We start from the raw sequence: 19191 nt of genomic DNA, 5'->3' as shown, positions 1-19191 counted from the left end.
GGAGTGACAGCTTATTTGAATATAAATATGGGAGGAAATAGTTTAATGGCAAGTTATCTGACAAGTTCCTTGGTGCAATGGGAGCGTAGTTTGTTGTTTCGCCTCAGGGCAGGCACTGTCAAATATTTGCTAGGCTTCCCACTCGGTTTTCAAGTAAATTTAGATACTTGCCCATGTAATGGGAGATTAGGCTAATCTATGTTACATGTTTAATTGTTCTGTGGTTTTTATTCTTTGTACACAAAAAGCATTTTATTACGTTTAATCAAGAGGCCTCACATTTTTGATTTTAGAGATGCATATAGTAAACTGCTCCAATTGAACAATGATTAATGTATCTTCCGTGTAAGCATGTTTCTGAACACTGCTGTGCGGGCCCAGTTTACAATGACTACTTTTTAGTTATAATGATAGGGCGCTACTGCAATCTTACTGATTTTATTATTAAGGAATGATGACATAAAAAGTGTATAAATGTATTTAACTATATTTATTTATGTATGCATTTTCATGGATACTTTTGAACCCGCATAAAGATTGAATTGAAGTTCAGTGCCAGGAACACAGAGACAGCTCATCCTTATGGACGTCAATTGGGGCTCCACTTTCCTTGTTTACTGTCATTTTGATTATTACACTAATATGAATAATATTACTCTATTCTCTATTAGTCTAATAAAACATGGAATGCAATTAGCTAGAATATGACCATCTCTGGCAGCTGAAGTAAGTCACAATTGCTTTTAAAAGAATGCTTTGTATGTGCTTGTGGGCGAGAGTGTGTTTATGTGAGACAGTGTGTGTATGTGTGAATGTATGTGTAAGCACTCATATATGAGTGAAAGTAAAGGCCAAATGGTGTGTGATGTAGCTTATGCAACCCCTGGCATCATGGTGAATTGATGTCTATCTGCTGTCTTCCAGTTGGTAGCCATATGAAGACTTGTAGGTTTTGCTAAGGAATAGGTTGACAGTTTGTGTAGTACTCAGCAATGCTTACCTAGAATGTAGGGTTAGTTGTGACTAATGGGACTTTCATGACTTTGGAATTAATGTTACATTTGATCCTTCCGGACAACGCAGGAACTAATGCATGCTAAGCCCCCGTGTTTCACTTGCTTGGTTCGTTCTGGCTTCCCATCCTGCCCAACCCATAAGAAGTGACAAGTGGTGGTGGAGAGAAGCAGTAGCCTCTTGATGTAACCAACAGTAAACTGTACTTGTGCTTATATTGCATCCTGGTTGCTACAGGATGCTATTGAGTTCCAGGAGCTGCCCTTTGAAGCACACGCTTGTTTAGTGCCAGCCATACTCTGACTGTAGTTAAACTGCATCAGCCAACATTACTGTTATTATGCGTTATGGGCATAGAGGCACTGCTCTTCCCCTCTCCCATCTCCAGAGTGATTCCACCATGTCAGTACGTTGCCACAGTGCCTAGTGTTCTAGATGAGTTCATGGTATTTTTATATATATATATATTCACTGAAAAAACCATAGGTTTCAGGCCTTATATAGTTAGGAATTAGCATTTAAAAAAACCTTTGAAATTCACTGAAAAAACCATAGGTTTCAGGAGTTATATAGTTAGGAATTAGTTTTTAAAAAACCTTTGAAATTCACTCAAAAAACTATAAGTTTTAGTGGTGTTATAGTTAGCTGGACATTTTACTCATACAAAACCAATGAAATTGCTCCTATATAGTTAGTTGTACTAACTATATTTCGCGCACCCGCAATCCACTGCTGATGATGTCACATATTAGATCATTCATGACATGGTCAGTGACATCACTGATGACATCTCAAATGACATCACTGATGACATCACTGATGACATCATCCAGTGAATGTGGTTTGCTTTGTTATTTAAATATGCATTATATATATAGCAATTTACATTGAAGAATTAGTAGATATATATAAATAAATATTTGGATGGAGGATTTAGTAGCAGTGTAATTGACTGATTACTTGACCAATTTATAATGTCTCACTAAATATAGTGGATAGTGACTATACTGTGTGAATATCTGTATCACTTTGTCAGTTGTTGTGTAAACTGATTCTACAGTTGGTTACTAGCTATGTGAAAGTCTATATTAGTTATTGATTAGTTAACTGAGTATTTGTATGGGAGTGTGAAAGTGTGTGTGGTTCGGTGGGGGGTGTGTGACTGTCCAAAGATGTGTGAATAGTTGATTCAGTAGATATATGAAGTTAAAACTACATGTTCTAACAGTTTGGGTGAGGGAATCTCTTTATGGGTGTGGTGATGAGCAAATATATTTCTCAAAGTTACAGGTACAACAAACTAGAAAAATAAAAGGCAGTGTATGTGTCAGTTGTTGTATATAAATAAGTATACATAAGACACAATAATTGTGTGAGTGACTGTATGGATAACTGTATACTTGTAATAATGATTTTATAATTCACTAAGTATGACTTACTATCTAAATGAATAGAAGAAGTGGTGTTTGTATAAGTGTTTTGCTAAGTAAATATGTAAGTATGATCCATTGTTTGCATAAGTGAGTAGGATGACTTCATATGTGAATAGGATGCGTGCTGTTGTTTAATGTCGATATAGATGTATAAGTATTTTTGATAGTGTTCTATTGTTCATTGACAGCATGTATGAGTGAATCCATAGGTAAGTGATTAGATGTGTGTATACATCTATGAATCACTGAGTGGATTTTTAGATACTTGTATTGCTGTGACAATGGATTTAAATATGATACTCTGTATTTTACAAACAGTGATGAAAAATTGTAAGAGTGTATGAAAAGGTGTATGTGATTGTCACGTGGATGATGTCATCAGTGATGTCATTTGAGATGTCATCAGTGATGTCACTGACCATGTCATGAATGATCTAATATGTGGCATCATCAGCAGTGGATTGCGGGTGCGCGAAATATAGTTAGTACAACTAACTATATAGGAGCAATTTCATTGGTTTTGTATGAGTAAAATGTCCAGCTAACTATAACACCACTAAAACTTATAGTTTTTTGAGTGAATTTCAAAGGTTTTTTAAAAACTAATTCCTAACTATATAACTCCTGAAACCTATGGTTTTTTCAGTGAATTTCAAAGGTTTTTTAAATGCTGATTCCTAACTATATAAGGCCTGAAACCTATGGTTTTTTCAGTGAATTTCAAAGGTTTTTTAAATGCTAATTCCTAACTATATAAGGCCTGAAACCTATGGTTTTTTCAGTGAATTTCAAAGGTTTTTGAAATGCTAATTCCTAACTATATAACGCCTGAAACCTATGGTTTTTTCAGTGTTTTAAAAAAAAAAATTGATTGGTTAACTGGCTTATTAAGTGTATCTTAGTGAATACATATATTAGCGAGTAATGTTTAAATATTTAAATATATGCATGAGTGATGTAATATGTGACGTCATCAGCAGTGCATTGCAGACGTGCAAGTTATAGTGAGTCCAATTAACTATAACGTGGGAATTTCAATGGTTTTATGCGAGTAAAATTTCCAGCTAACTATAACTGGTGTGAAACCTATGGTTTTTTCAGTGAATTTCAAAGGTTTTTTAAATGCTAATTCCTAACTATAACTGGTGTGTAACCTATGGTTTTTTCAGTGAATATATATATATATAAAATTTCTATGGCAAAATGAAACCCCTCATTTTGTTCCTTTTCAAATTAAATGTATTAAGTGTTACCACTTTATTCCAATCAAGATGACTTCAGGTGTGCCATACTTTTGTCATAAGTAAGACTGTTAGCGTTCTAGTTGTTCTTTAGAACACTCTGGGACATTTTGTCATTGGGCTATAGTTGGGCTACATCTGGCTGATATTTGGGCTACATTTGGACTCTTTTGTCTCTGGTGGCCATCTTGGGAGACTGCATATCAGAATTTTTTAATGAAATATAAGAGGATTTGAGAAGTCACTCAAAATTTGCCCTAATTTTTCTTTCTTCAGCACTAATCATAATTTCTATGGCAAAATGAACCCCCTCATTTTCTTCCTTTGCAAATTAAATGTTTTAAGTGTTAACACTTTATTCCAATCAAGATGACTTCAGGTGTGCCATACTTTTGTCATAAGTAAGACTGTTAGCGCTCTAGTTGTTCTTTAGAACACTCTGGGACATTCTGTCATTGGGCTATAGTTGGGCTACATCTGGCTGATATTTGGGCTACATTTGTTTTTTTTTGTCTCTGGTGGCCATCTTTGGGCTACATTGGGCTACATTTGGGCTCTAACATATATATAGCCCAATGTAGCCCAATATATATTTTTTCAAAGATAATTTTCGTAAAAACCACTGGAGCACATATCTTGAGACATAGCAAAGGCACATCGGGCTACCAGTCCCTACAATTTTGCCAAGTTTGGTGGAAAACCATTCAGCCGTTCGGGCTAAAAGTGAGTCCAACCGCCCTATGGAAATTAACATGGGGAAAACACGTTTTGGGACCCCCCTTTTATCTCGGCCCCCGCTTGACGAATCCCCCCCAAAAGTCCAGGGAAGGAGCGGAGCGCCGCGAGGCAAAGTTGAGGAAAATTTCAGGAAGATTCCTCAACCGGCGCCAAAGTTATTCCCAATAGAATGTTGCGATTTCCCTTTGGAAAACAATCCTAACTATATATACCTACTGGCTATCGCCAGTAGGTAATATATATATATATATATATATATATATATATATATATATATATATATATATATATATATGTATGTATGGAATATATATATTTACACGTATCTTCAAGGTATGTAGAGGTTATATTAAGAATAGTAAATGCATACTTGCATTTGCTTAACATTATTTTTGTAGTTAAGATTCTGGATACAATATTATTACAGGATGATATTATTTCCCTCGAAATTGTGATATACCTCCTTACCAAAGAAAAAAAAGACAGAATCAAGCATGTAAAAGATTGAAACATTAAAGCCAGTGTATTATTATTATAAAGGCAGATCGTTGTATTCTGTGTTTTTGATGAGTGGGGTTTAGTAAACTCAAAATAGCATCCCATGGATTATTCTAATGAGATCTTCCAGATGAGCACAGTAATTACTGTTTCTAAACAGATGTAATGCTGTTTAATGTCACTGAGAAAAGAAGCATGCTGATCTAATCATGTTGTGTTCTTCTTTGCAGAAGTATCCATTACATTACAAGATTGCTCTCATCATAAACTACCTGGGACACTGTATATCTGTTCTGGCCCTCATCGTTGCCTTTCTGCTTTTCTTGTGCTTGAGGTGAGTCATGTTTTTTTGTTTCATTACATTTTAATTCTTCTGTGTGTTCAGAATTCAGTGGCATAGCTTCTATTGGTGCAGCGGGTACAGTGGCAGCGGGAGCCTGGGGATCCCACTGAACACTGATTATTGCTGTATATTGTAATTGAGACAGCAGGCCAGAGACCCATTTCATTGTTGGTACTAGGGCTCATGGCACACTGGCTACGCTACTCAGCAAGTGATGCACTCGTTCCAATCAATGAAAAAGTATTTGTTAGAAATTGGGTACTGGAACTGGCCCTTTTTCAAGGTTCTCCTCAAACTTTTTGCCTTCCTCCTGTATTTTTTCTCACCTGTTTTTGTTGGTTTTACCATTTTGGGCACTTTTCCACTGCCATTCAGTGCTAAAGTGCATGTGCTCTTTCTTGCAAACTTAGTAAGATTGGTCTACACCTGATTGGCATATTTAATGTACCTGTAAGTCCCTTATACGGTGGTATCCCATATACCCAGAGCCTGTAAATTAAATACTACTAGTAGACCTGCAGCACTGCTGGTGCTACATACAGAAGTAGTTTTCCAAACCTGTCTCTGGCTTCTGCTGCTGCAGAGTCTGTGCATGCAGTTTACTGCTGCAGTGATGTGGCATTTAAAGTGTTTGCTATGCCTGAACCCCCCATTTTGCTACATATAGGTCACCCCTAAGGTAGGCCCTATGTAGCCCTAAGGGGAGGGTGCTTTGTAGGTAAAAGGAAGGACATGTGCATTTGTTTTGTGGCATGTCTTAGTAGTGACAAACAGCCTATTTGGTTTCTCACTGCTGTGAGGCTGCCATCACATAGGTTTGCATTGGGAATTCCCTGATATGTGCTTCAGTGGTAATTTCTAATAAGAACGGGGTAGAGTGGCCATGTTTGGTATGTTTGTGATAGTAGTTATAATTCCTGCTTATTGGTGAAAGTGGATTTGTTATTATTATTTTTTAAATGCCACTTTTAGAAGTAGGAATTTCTGTGTGATTATGACTCTTTATGCCCTGCCTTGTTGTGTGTTTACTGTCTGATTTAGACTGACAGGAGAAGGGGATGCGCAATCACTCTAGACAGTCACGGGGGGGGGAGGTGTGTTCTGCATTTCCTGGGTGACGCTGGGATAAATAGACTTTGGCTGAATTTAGAGTGGTGGGAGGAGTTTCCCTTGCACCTGAATAGCTCTGGTATACATTTAGAGTGATGGGAGGAGTTGCACCTGAATAGGGCTCCACTTGACTTTCACAGTGCTGTCCCCGAACCCCTGTAGTGTGTCTGAGCCAGGTCTTGGGATTGCATAGGGGTTTTGTGCACTTTTAAAAAGTGCTTGAAGTGCACCCAGAACAAAGACCTTTGGAGTATAAGTACAGGTGCTGTGACCCAATATTTTAGAAACTGCATGGGACTTCTAACCAGAGGATGCTGGCTCTACATACTGCACCAGAGGATTGCCGTGCTGCCAGGAAAACCACCACTTGAACTTTGCCTAACTGTGCTGCCCTGCTGGAAGGACTGCCTCTTGTGTCAGCCAAGGATTCTTGCTTGTGTGCACCCCAGTGCTCTCCAAGGAGTGCTGTGAAGGCCCCTTGTTCTGACCAGTCGCACACAGGGTGAGCGCTGTGGACTTCTCCAGAGTTATCCCACATCAGCGCATGTGAGTGCTGTGTTTTTCCTTTGTCCTGGGACTACAAAGTGCATGAGCAGCGACTATTCCTGCACAAGGGCCGGTTTGACCCAACCAAGGGGAGCATGTGCTGAACGTGTTATGACCGCCTGGGGAGCTTGGTGTAGTAGCAGAAGATATGGGCCACCACCAAGTGATCTGAGGGAGAGCGCACTACTCCCCTCACTTGATTGCTGACACCCTATGTGCAGTTGTGGTCACCGCCCGAGTCCTCGTGCTGTGCCCCTCGCAGCTGTGGTTCCCAGAGCTTTTGCCCTAGGGGCCCTTCAGCTGCACCACATGGTTGTGGGCTGCTGCCCCGTACTCTGGCACACAGGGGAGACCCAGCAAGATCTCTCCCCGCTAGCAACTGCAGCCTGCATGCCCCGCCGCCTGCCTCTGGCATAGATTGACAACTGAGCCAGGTACTCCGCTGACATTGTGAAGTGTGCGGAGACGGCAAGCCGCCAAAACCTTCCAGGCGGTGAGCAAACTAATAGGTGTTTGGTGAGGCAGCCAGTATTCCCGGAGCCGTCCACAAGGTTGTGGGTGGCCCCGTTGCCGAGCCTTAGTGAACAGCTGTCCGGGAGACCATGGAGGGTCCCGGACAAACTGCAATTCCGTCCCGGGTAGTGGAGCAAGCTGCATTGGTTTCAGCAGCTGCTCCTCACTGTCCCAGCAGATGCCTTTCAGCCATTGTGCTTATGGGAGGATCGAGGGAGGGTTCCCCTGAGGCGAGGGTGCACACCCCCCTTTTTGCAGGCACAGACATAGGTGGGCACTGTCTAGTGTTGATGATGATCGTGGGGTGAGACCTCAGAGGTGACCCCCGCTTTGTAGCACTAGGAACTTGCTGCCTAGGAAACATAACTGAGAGTACCGTAATCCCAGATGTAGGCGGGCAGATGCTGCTGTGCCCGGTCTCCCTATGAGGAGGACCACATAACAAATAGGAAGAGCGCAGGAGCGCTGTCATAGGTTTCTGTTGCAGTTCATGCTCTAATGTTGGGGTATGTATCTTTTTATTCCCTAACCTGCATTTTATGCCCTGTTAATGTTGCATATTGTAGTGGTGGATCAAGTTCATGTTCCCTTATATGCTGCATTTCATGTTCCCACGTGTAGGTCATGTTATGTCTTACAATGAAAGGATAATGAGTATTATTTCAGAGTACACATTATATGTGCAGTACGGTGTTATTTTCTATAACGTCTGCAACCTACAAGTATTTACTGGATTGCACTAACTTGTAATGTTATGACAGTTGCCTGGCTGACAAGGTGATTTAGCTGATCTATGTGACATCATTACAAGTGCCTAGTGGCACAGTGATTTATGTGATTATGGTCTAATGTCTTTTATGTGCAATACAAAGGATATTGTTATATAACCTTATGAGGAGTTTCTTTTTGTGGTGTGCCTATTGTGTCACTAGTGCGTGTGTGTCTGGTAATGCAAACGCTTTACACATTGCCTCTGGGATAAGCCTGACTGCTCTGCCAAGCTACCAAGGGGGTGAGCAGGGGTTATCTTGTGTGTTTCACTCCCTTACCCTGACTGGAGTGGTGGGTTCTGCCTGGCTTAGGTGCATACCCTAACCAACCAGAAACTCCATTTCTAACATCGGGTTACTGGTTGACTGGAGTGTGAGCCCCAGTCAAGCACCAACCACAATCCTAGTGAGGGTAAGGGCACAACCAACCCCCAAATTAACCTGTGCTCACCCCCTTGGTAGCTTGGCACAGAGCAGTCAGGCTAAACTTAGAGGCAATATGTGAAGTATCTGTGCAACATTTCGAACAGTAACACAGTGAAAACACCACACAAAAAGATCCCACACAGCTTAGAAAAATAGAGCTTAGTTTAATAAATACAACACAAAAATTAAACAAATCCAGTCAGTAGAACCAGAGTTATGCATTTTTTAAGAATACATTGTAAAATAGAGCCTAAAAGCATAAAGCACCAACTGTGGCTATCTGGTCGTCCTAACCAGGTCAAAGTGAAAAGTTCAGGCTGACTACAATGGAGCTAGGGTCAGATACAGCCCCAGATTAGTCCTGCTAAATGTTTATCTTCATACGTTTTGTGCCAAGTGTCCTGTTCACATTGGAGAGGGTCGCGAGGAGCAAGAAGAGCGTCGCAGGTGGCAGTTGACTTGGTGTGAAGAGCAGGCTGGCTGTCGTGGGTGGGCGGGCTGGAACTTCCCGTTGTTGCTGCTGTATGAAGAAATGGGCTGTTGGTGGCTCATGCTGGATTTTGGGGTGAACAGCACAGTTGGGGTGCAAACGGGTCCATTTGCGATTACAAAGAGCCCAAAAGCTTGGTTTCAAGAGGTTGAGAGCCAAACCAAGGGTCCAGGACCTAAGATGCAGCACTTGGGGTTCAGGAACTCTCTGAAGACGGGTCCAGGAGCCATTGGGGAGCCTTTTATGCCCCCAATGCTCAGATCAGGAGGCACTTTGAGTCACTCTGGGGTCTTGGGTACAAGATGAAGTTGTAGCTCGAGGCAGCACAACAGAACATCAGTTCCTTAAGAACATCAGTCCAGCAGAGTGGCAGCCCTTTGTAGCAGCACAGCAGTCTTGCAGGTCCACAAGCCGAGACGTGCACTGAAATGGTGGTGTCTGAGGTCCCTCTTTTATACAGAGTTGTGTCTTTGAAGTGGGGAGAAGCTTCTAGAGGCATGCCTTTGAAGTGCACAGATGCCCTACTTTCACTGCCCTGATTTCAGACTGACTTGTGCAACCCTTTGTGTGGAGACAGGACACAGCCTAATCACTAATCAGGTGTAAGTGGGGATGTGCAGAGTCTCAAAACCAGCAAAACAAAGTTAGCAAAAACAGGCGCAAAGTTAAGGGTAAGTCACGCCAAGGAGCCAGGTCTGACAGTATTGTTTTGGTTTCTGAGCATTATAATAATTTTCTTACGGGCCTGGGCCCTTATTGCTTCCATTAGATATGGTTGGACTTTCCCAAGGATGTAAAAATCATCCAGTGCCTTCATATAGATGTTGTGTCGGAGTGCAGTTAGATTCTTTTCGTAAGAAATGGAGTGGACCTGCCGTCTCATAATGTTCAACCAAGCCTTGTGCGGGATTTCTGATCGGGGCAGACTGTTTCAATCTATGTTTAGTGTCTCTATTGCTTTATCCAGCTTTGTGTACCAGGGGCAGACCTCTTCTTTGAAGATTGTTGCCAAATGCTGTTTTAAGGAGTTGTGGGGTGCTTTAAGGACTCCAATATAATACTTTAATAAATCTCCCTGGAGGGCCAATTACGGTCTGGCGAGGCCTAGTTCCAGCCATAATCTCGTGTTCCTAGCATTCCTGGGTACTTGCAGCACTATCTTGTAGGATTTGACCTGCGCTGCAGCTATGAGTTTGTCTAGAGCCCCTGGAAATGCCAGGTGTCCGTATTTAATGGCTGGAATTAGTTTTGTAATGCGTAATCAAGAGAGAGAGAGGACCAGAAAGCTAGTCCTTATCCCCGGGGTTATATATGATTTAATCAAAAAGAGACTAGCTCATGTTTTACGAAATTTACAAAAAGTAAAAGACTCAAGTATGTTTCGTCATGGGGTGGGAACACCTGGTGAGTGTGTTCATCTAGCCCTCACCCACCAACCTAGTTGGTGGCATGCTTCATCATCGGGCCCACCCAGTGACACCTAGCGTGTCCCGGATGTGCTTCGACGCCTGATTACAGCGGAGCAGGTATATTGCTGAGTGTGCAGTGAAGGGTGTTATGAAAGTGATGTTAAAACGGCTTGGCGGGGGTCCCAGTACCCGAGGGTAAATTAGACTTTAATACCTGGGCCTCCATCAGCGGTTAAAAATAAGGCTGTTGGATGTTAGAGGCGAGTTACGACCTCCCACATCCGGTGGGTCAACATGTTTCAGCCAGTGCCTTATGTATATGCTGGCTTTCTTCAGGACCTATAATAAAAATGGGTGTAATTAAGCTAGTGGGTGTGTAATTCAGACTATGTGTCTACACGCCCTAAAGTGTTTATCTATGTGTGAGAGGGGGGTTCCCTTCTCAAAACACGCTAGTTTTAGCAGTTTCGGACCTCAAGGTTGAGAGGTGGCAGGGGGTTGACCAGCTTTTCTGGGCAGAGCCTGCTCTGGACCTGTAGTGCCTCCGTCGCATACCGGTGTATGCCCTGAGGACCTTTAGCATGGGTTCGGCTGTGGGGCTAGTCAGGCAATGGCTCAGACGTCTAATTGAAAAAATTACTCTATTGATTTTGGCAGTTAGATGTTTCGTATGAGCTGCGGATGTTGCCCTCTCATTTAGCCAAACTCAGAGATAGTTGTAGGCTGCGGTGGTCCCAATTTGGTGGTCCTTCAACTTCCAAACCGATTATTTTTTGTGCGGTTATCTGCCAAATATCATTATCTATGTTTTTACTTGGTTAATTGTTGTGTGTTTTCCCTATATGTACTTCCCCATCTCATTAAGATCTCTTTGGAGAACCACCCTTGTATGGTCCATCCCAACGATGTCATCTGCATACTGTAGGATTGCCAGTATTGCCTTGCCAAGTCTCGGTGGAACTAGACTTGCCTCTTTCAGGGCTGCCCCCATGTCTGCTGTATAGAAGTTGAATAGTAGGGGGGTCAGGACGCAACCCTGCTTCAGTCCGTTTTTGGATTCCACTTTTGCTGATAGAGCTAAGGGGCTTATCTTGACTTGTACCCAAGTCTCCTCATGAAGGGATATCAGTAGCTTAGGAGGTACCCCCAGGATGACAGTTTTCTCCAAATTTTGCCCCTATCGACTCTATCAAAAGCCTTGCTGTAGTTGATGAAACAACAGAACAGCGGCGGGTGCCTGACTTTAACAGCATGTTTTGAAAGGTAGGCCAGGGCCATGATGTTGTCTGTTGTTGCACTATTTTCCTGAAGCTGATCTGGTAGAATAGGAGTATATCGTTGTTAGTAACCCAATCATCTAGATCTCTCAGTAGTAGGGCAGAAATGAGAGAGGTATTTACGGCATACAGTAAATACCATTAGCCAGGGGTAAGTTATGTGCAGTAAATATTTCCTACACCAAATTGTTCATTAGGAAATGAGGCGTACCAGATGGCATTGATATTTAACTTTTTAAATTTTGCATTTTTTTTTCTTTTTCTATTTGTTTCGCCCTGACAAAATTTAGTAGGTTTGGCCCGCTGAATTTGGCAAGGGGAGAACAGTGGAAAACTTACAATTAACTTGGAATTCCGATCCCTGTGATACTCCTATGCCAGAATAGGAATTTAGCCCCCTTTTTAGGTTTTGCCTGCATAGCACTTGCGTTGTGCTTGAGAAGTCTATTGTTTTAATATCAATGTAAATAAGACTTTGATCCCGCTTCCTCTCTTTCCTGGCTTCTCATTGGTTCCTATGTGTGCTACTTACTTTTCCTCAATTTCTATTGGCTGTAGAATATTTTCCTGCGTTTACCAATACTTGTTCCTCGTCTGCTTCTCTTATCAGTTTCCTATAGCCAAAATACTGTTAAAATCTGCTTCGGTGGAACTATTTTTTCATAAAGTTTTGCTCTTTTAGCTTTTGACTCTTGCAGCATATTTATTTAACAATTTATCACCAGCGTGATTAAGTGATTTGCATAGAATCACAGGATGTTGCATGGCTCTGCCGAGACTCTAACCAGGAACCTTAGCTCTCAAGCCAGCTGCTCTGGCCACTGCACCACATCCTCTTCATCTTCACTCCTTTGTTATTTGTCAGAGAGCTCTTTATTTCTCCCGGATGATGATTGATAAAAACAGTACTTTATTCATCACATAGGCGAAACCTATGCATTACCAATGCTTGCATAATCAGAGCCTTGGTATTTCCTCTAATGTATTTATTCTACATAATGTTGATATTTTTTCACAGTGCTGAAGAAATCCTTTGTTTATTAAAGTTATATGATGCATTTTAATTTGCGTGCATTTAATGTGCGTCTTATCTGCTTTAGTGGCATTTTTAAGGTATTATATTTACTGTTTTGATGAATGTTTAGTCTAACACAAAAACATATTGGCTTAACTGAAGTTAATAGTATCATTCATCTTGTGACAAACGCACTTGCCAGCAAAGTAAATGCAATTTTTCCACACCAGGTTCCAATGAAAAGGCATGTTATTTATAAAGAAGTAGGGTGACGACTCTAGAACAGTAACTAAGAAAGTAATCCATGATAGTTTGGCCTTCACAGCAGAGAGGCTTGCTGCACATCGTCACTGTAAGTTATTACCATGGGGGCTGTGGCAGTTTACTGGTGCAGCTTGCTCTGAGGAGATTTTCCTACCTGCTGTCATCGGAGGCACAGCTGAGTTGCTACAGTCCACTAATATGACCTAAAGCGGTCAGTGTGGGAGCTGAGAGCTGCTGGTTATAGGAAGGAAACACCTTCCGAAGTTTTCCCCACCAGCCCCCCCAGATCTTAGTCACAAACATGTTCTAATCTAGTGTGGCACATAATAAAAAGCGCACCACGACCATGGTGGCAGGGGACCTAGAGAGGTCTGGGGCTCTACTCAAACACTGCAGTTCTGAAATATGCTGAGGTATTTTCTGATATTTGCCTTGTGTTAGTGCCAGTGAGAAAGGAGGGATAAACCTCTGTTTTCACGTTCAGATTAAAGACTTCTGGTTAGTACCGACCTCATTGATTTAAGAGGGTGTGCGAGAGATTCCTTCACGGTCACAAATAGGGCTGCCGGTTTTCCCAGAGGAGGAAAAATAGTAATTTGTTCAAATTTGAAGAGACTGCAATGCCAGGTCATGATAGTTAAAGGGCACTTCATAAACAAGCATTTGCAATGCAATAGGTCTCGCATTAGAAAAGTTTGAGCTATTGGTATGGTAAATGACAAATTTTGTATTTATGTGTTGGTTTTGAAAATAGCGAAATTAATAGCTTTGTCATTTACAATGCTAATAGGTATAGCTTTCGCAAATGTGACACCTATAGCATTTGTAATGCAATATGTGTTTTATTTACGTGACTTACATGTATTGATATTACAAATAAATGGCTTTTATTTATTTTTTAATAATTAATACTTAAATAAAAGTTATTGTAATTTCTAATGGCAATAGCTTAAAGTTTTGTAAATAACTTTTGTGAAGATTATGTTCAGTGTATTTTATTGTGATGAAAATCCAAGAATAGATGTGAAATATTAACATATTTTTTGTGACATTTATAATAAAGCTTGAAACATTGAGAGAACATATTTGAACTAGTTGTTGTTGAATGGTTGCACAGATTGATGCTGTGGTGGCGCGGAGTGATGTCGTGGTGCCCCTGAGTGATGCTGTGGTGGTGCGGAGTGATGTTGTGGTGATGGGATATATAGAGTGAGGGCGATAGATAGATAGAGAAAGGGCGATAGAGTGGGGGCGATGGATAGAGTGGGGGCGATAGATAAATAGAGTGAGGGTGATAGATAGATAGATAGATTGATAGAGTGAGGGCGATAGATAGAGTGAGGGCGATAGATAGATATAATTTGTGGCACTGAATGGTATTGTGTGGAGTGTGTGTGTTGCATTCAGTAAAGTGTAATTATGGGGCGTGAAATTATGTAGCACTGAGTGGTATTTGGATTGTATGTTGCATTGAGTGCAGTGTAATTATGTGGCGTGTAATTATGTGGCACTGAGTTGTATTTGGAGTGTATGTTGCATTGCGTGCAGTGTAATTATGTGGCGTGTAATTATGTGGCACTGAGTGGTATTTGGAGTGTATGTTGCATTGAGTGCAGTGTAATTATGTGGCGTGTAACTATGTTGCACTGAGTGGTATTTGGAGTGTATTGTTGCATCGAGTGCAGTGTAATTATGTGGCGTGTAATTATGTGGCACTGAGTGATATTTGGAGTGTATGTTGCAATGCGTGCAGTGTAATTATGTGGCGTGTAATTATGTGGCACTGAGTGGTATTTGGAGTGTATGTTGCATTGAGTGCAGTGTAATTATGTGGCGTGTAATTATGTGGCACTGAGTGGTATTTGGAGTGTATTGTTGCATTGAGTGCAGTGTAATTATGTGGTGTGTAATTATTTGGCACTGAGTGATATTTGGAGTGTATGTTGCATTGCATGCAGTGTAATTATGTGCCAGGTAAAGGGTTCAATCTGTAACATGCAGGATGCTGTGAGAAGGTACTGGTGGTCTATGAAGGTGATGGGGAATAGGAAGGGACGATTGTTTATGGAGACGAACAACAATGCAGGATGATGATGCATTATCTCTGATGGCATAGAGTACAGTAACTCACTCAATGATTGCTGCCCTTAAGTGAAGTGTATGAGGTGCAGTTTGGTCAGTGCGCCCTGATACACGGCGATGCCGGTTTGGTGTTGTATTCTGTTGCCAGTGATTGATGCCTGCTGCATTGTGTGGTCTGTGGGGGCTGGATACAGGGTGCTGTCAATGATGATACAGCAAGTAGTTTCTGTGAGTCGAAAGTGGGAATGGGCAATGTCTGGAGTGTTGGGTAGCAAATGGAGCGAGGACAGTAGTTTCTCGATAGAGGGTGACAGTGTAGTGGGCAGTTGGTGCTGGGAGCGAGAAGCTCTGAGGCAGGATGCGTTGGATGCTGGAAGTTGTCAGTGACTGACGCCTGTATCTAAAATGTGAAGCAAAGTTTGCGAGCAGGATGGTGGATGACACTTGCGAGGTTGTGCTGGCTTTGGCAGTTGGGCGAAGTCCGTGGGTTTGTTTGTAATAGTTGGTGACACATGTTTTTTGGTGGGTGGAAGCTAAAGGCTGGTGTTGCCAGGGTCGGACCTCAGTAGAAAGGGAGGGGTTCAGCGCACTTACCCGGGCTGGTAGCCCCCGCAGGAGCCCCCGTGGGCTGACCGTGGCCCGCACTGTCTCTTCCTCGCCCTCCACCAGCTCTATGGCGGTCCGCAGGCTGCGTTGCTTGCTAGAGCGCCGGTGCTTCCAGCACAGATAGCCCAGCAGGCCACTTAGGACCACAACCAGGCTGATGTTGTAGTAGCCAGCCATGTAAACGGGTGCCAGCAGTGCCAACAAAGCTCTGCGCAGCTGCAGGAAGCACGGGTGGAAGGAAGCAGGGGGGGCATGGCAGTCTGAGGACAAGGGGGGGGGCATTGTGGAGAGACTGGGAGAAGAGACACGGGGGGGCTGAGTGGGATTCAGAGCAGCCGGGGCAGCTGGTGAGACAGGAAGTATGAGACAAGGAGGCCCCGGGCTGCAGGGGAGGGGGGGCTTGAGGGAGCGTGATATCTCACCCACAGCACGGACATTACCCAGGACAAACAACTGCAAACAAGAGCTATAAGCGACACGCAGGGCGCCTCTCGCAGCCAGGGGGCCCCTCAAGAGTTGATCGTTTTTCAGTATCGATCAATTTCCCCCTCTCTCTGGGCCTGATCGCCGCATCTGCGTGAGGAACGCAGCGATCAGACAGGTAATCAAGGAGCCCTCCCCTGTGGAGTGCGCCCGACCCTGTGAGAATGAAGAGCAGAGTCACCCGCAGGGCGCAGGACAAAAGAGAGAATGAGGGCTCAGATCACCCAGGGTGAGGGGAAGGCACCGAGGTGAATGAAAGGGGCACGAGAGCGGCAGGTGTGAGCACAGCAGCCAAACATGTGGTGCACGAAGAGGAGCACAGCTTATTTATTTATTAATTTTATGCGTTTTTATACAGCGCGGACTTTACCCGAATGTGTCAGAGGCTTCACAATAGGAACAGGAATGAAACATGAGGAGAAAATTACAAGTGAGCAAATTACAAGAGCAAACGTTAAGTTACATGAGGCAAAAGTGACAATTAAGAGCAAAAAAAATACACGAGGTAGCAAACAGTGGATTACAGGAGGAAAAAGTGACGTGTGCATGTTACAGAAGCGAACAAAGTACAATTAGAGGTAATATACTGCAATTTTCTGTGGAGGAGAGTGGCTTTAGTGGAGAGACGTCTATAATAGCAACATTGGTGTAAACGTGGACATGATTATTCCATGAGGGGAGATTAATCACGGACTTCAAAACCTGTACCGGACACTCAAGAAGGAGAATGTGCCTAGAAGCAAAGATGTCAAAGCCAAAGCAAAGCTTTTCATGGAGACAGAGATAACCATAATGGATCCAAAAGGCTCACCAGAGCCTGTAGTTGCAAACACTGTGAGCCTGTCATTTTGAAGCAGCTGGATAAACCGAGCGGGCTGCTTAAGCAAAAAAAACGGAAGTCAGGCACTTTTGCCTGAGATGGGGGCGGGGCCTGCAATCCGGCAGGAAGTCCCGCCCGCCGCCGCCGAGGAAGAAGTGGAGCCGGCCGACTGATGGCCTCTCTGCAGCCCGGGGCTCCCAGGTGCTGGAGGGAGCCCCGGAAGTGAAGTCCTGCCCCCTGGTACCAGCGCTGCCGTAGATGAGACACTGAACACACCGAAAGAGCCCGGTAAGTGGTGGGGGTGGGGGTGGGGGTGGGGGGGGTGGACGCGCGTGTGTCTGTGTGTGTTCGAATGTGTCTGTGCGTGTGTCTGTGTGTGTGCGCGTGGGTTTGCGTGTGTGTATGCAGTGTGTGTGTGCCTGTGTATGGCTGTGTATGTGCGCATGCGTGAGTGTAGAGTGTTTGCGCAAGGGAATGAGGCAGGAGAGGGGCACGGCGCCGTGCGCGCTCACGAGGTCAAAACTGAGCAGATCTGCGCTCATGCACCCTCTCCTGTCCACATTCCCAAAAACGGGTGACATTAGTTGTCGAAGCAGACTGCAATCAATGCTTACGCATTGAATGCAGGTCGTGCTTCGACCTAAAAAACGACTGTATTAATTTTTTAACAGGTCTTCTGACTGTTTATTTTTATTATTAGTCAGGGATCACTGAGGCATCTGTGGCACACATTTTAAAGTGATTTCTTCTTATGTTTAAAGTATGTACTGATAATGTAAACAATACCGACTTTAGGCGATTTCCCTAACTTTTATACTTGCTGGAACTTAAAAATACTGGTCATGCCCGAAAAAAACAGGCCAGATGGCAACCCTAGTCACAAATTATTATGTGATGTGCCCAGTTTTACGGAGGAGATCATTGCAGTCTTTGGCTCTCAGATGCCCCTATTTATGCCTGTTGTTATTTTGTTCTTGGTAAATTAGTGTTATCATATTTGCTAAATCTGTAACGAGTTGGATACTTTTTAGTAGTGGGGAATAACACCTAATGGCAAAGAACTGAAAAGTGACTGCAAAAAGTGCAATGAGAGGAAATGGTTGAATGCAAGGGCAGAGGCAAACCATACCAAAACATACCTGGCAGAATTCAATTGTAACTATATTTAAAAAACCTTTCACTCGAAATCTAGCATAGTATGAAAGACACACATAATAGAAGCTTTCACAGAACTATCAAAGAGCAAATCATGGCATACAAATACCCAAATGTTTAAAGTTGATGTCTATATACTATGCTCTAACCTACGTGGAGTAAGGAAAGAGATGCAGAGGGCCGAAATCCCAAGTCTTTTTTTATGAGTTGTTATGTCTTATGCCTGTCTTAGGTGTGAATTATAACTCAAAATCCGCCTATAATTCACAAAGCTGTGTGTAAAAATGGATCTTGTCTTATTGTAGGCTTGAGTGTGATTTATCAACACACGAGGTACTTGGAAAGATCCCAATACCGAGAGGGTTTGAGAGGGTTGTTACCGGAGTACGTCCTCCAGAGTAGTATATAAATCACACAAAAAACTCCAATTGACCATGTGGTGGTCAGAGGTGCTAGTGAACTAACTGTGCCCGAAGTGGGGAAATAAAGAAAAGGGGGGGGGGGGCAGAAAACTCTCTAGTGAAAGGTTGTACCTAACCCAAGCATGAATGTGAGGAAAAAAATATTTTTGTTTTAATTACCCTCACACAACGTAGTGGTGTCATGCTTCATCATCGGGTCACCCCGACCCCTAAAAGTCAGGGTGGGCTAAACCACAGTGTTGGGAGCTCTTTGAATAAATTAAAGACAAGGGGGTTTAAAGATAAAATACCTCAGGCAGATCCCCGGTTTCCCTTTATTCTTGGGTCTGCCTGGGTAATTAAAAATACATAAAAAGCGGGTCTCATTTTGGAATGTTATGGTCCTAAGACCGTAGTGTGGACATGTTTCAGTCCGAAGCGGCCATAAAGGTCCTTGACTTTCTTCAGGGCAAGGATGACCCCCTAGGTGAGGGAACTGAAGGAAGGGGGTTCCCTATCCTATCAGTACGGTGAGGGCAGAGTAGCTGCTCCTTGTG

General features: G+C 43.0%; 1 protein-coding gene across 2 annotated transcripts in view; it reads left to right on the top strand.

Annotated features, from left to right (window-relative positions):
* CRHR2 (corticotropin releasing hormone receptor 2) overlaps positions 1–19191 on the top strand; it is a 1496074-nt gene that overhangs the window by 919452 nt on the left and 557431 nt on the right. For both annotated transcript variants that reach the window (XM_078665281.1, XM_078665282.1), the window contains one exon: positions 5155–5258. In XM_078665281.1, coding sequence (XP_078521407.1) covers positions 5155–5258 — 104 coding nt within the window. The remainder of the gene's footprint in view (positions 1–5154; positions 5259–19191) is intronic.

The sequence above is a fragment of the Lissotriton helveticus genome, chromosome 10 (assembly GCF_964261635.1).
Source record: "Lissotriton helveticus chromosome 10, aLisHel1.1, whole genome shotgun sequence".
In the NCBI taxonomy this organism is placed as follows: domain Eukaryota; kingdom Metazoa; phylum Chordata; class Amphibia; order Caudata; family Salamandridae; genus Lissotriton; species Lissotriton helveticus.
The sequence above is the reverse complement of the archived record's forward strand: the minus strand, read 5'-3'. Positions and strand labels throughout refer to the sequence as shown.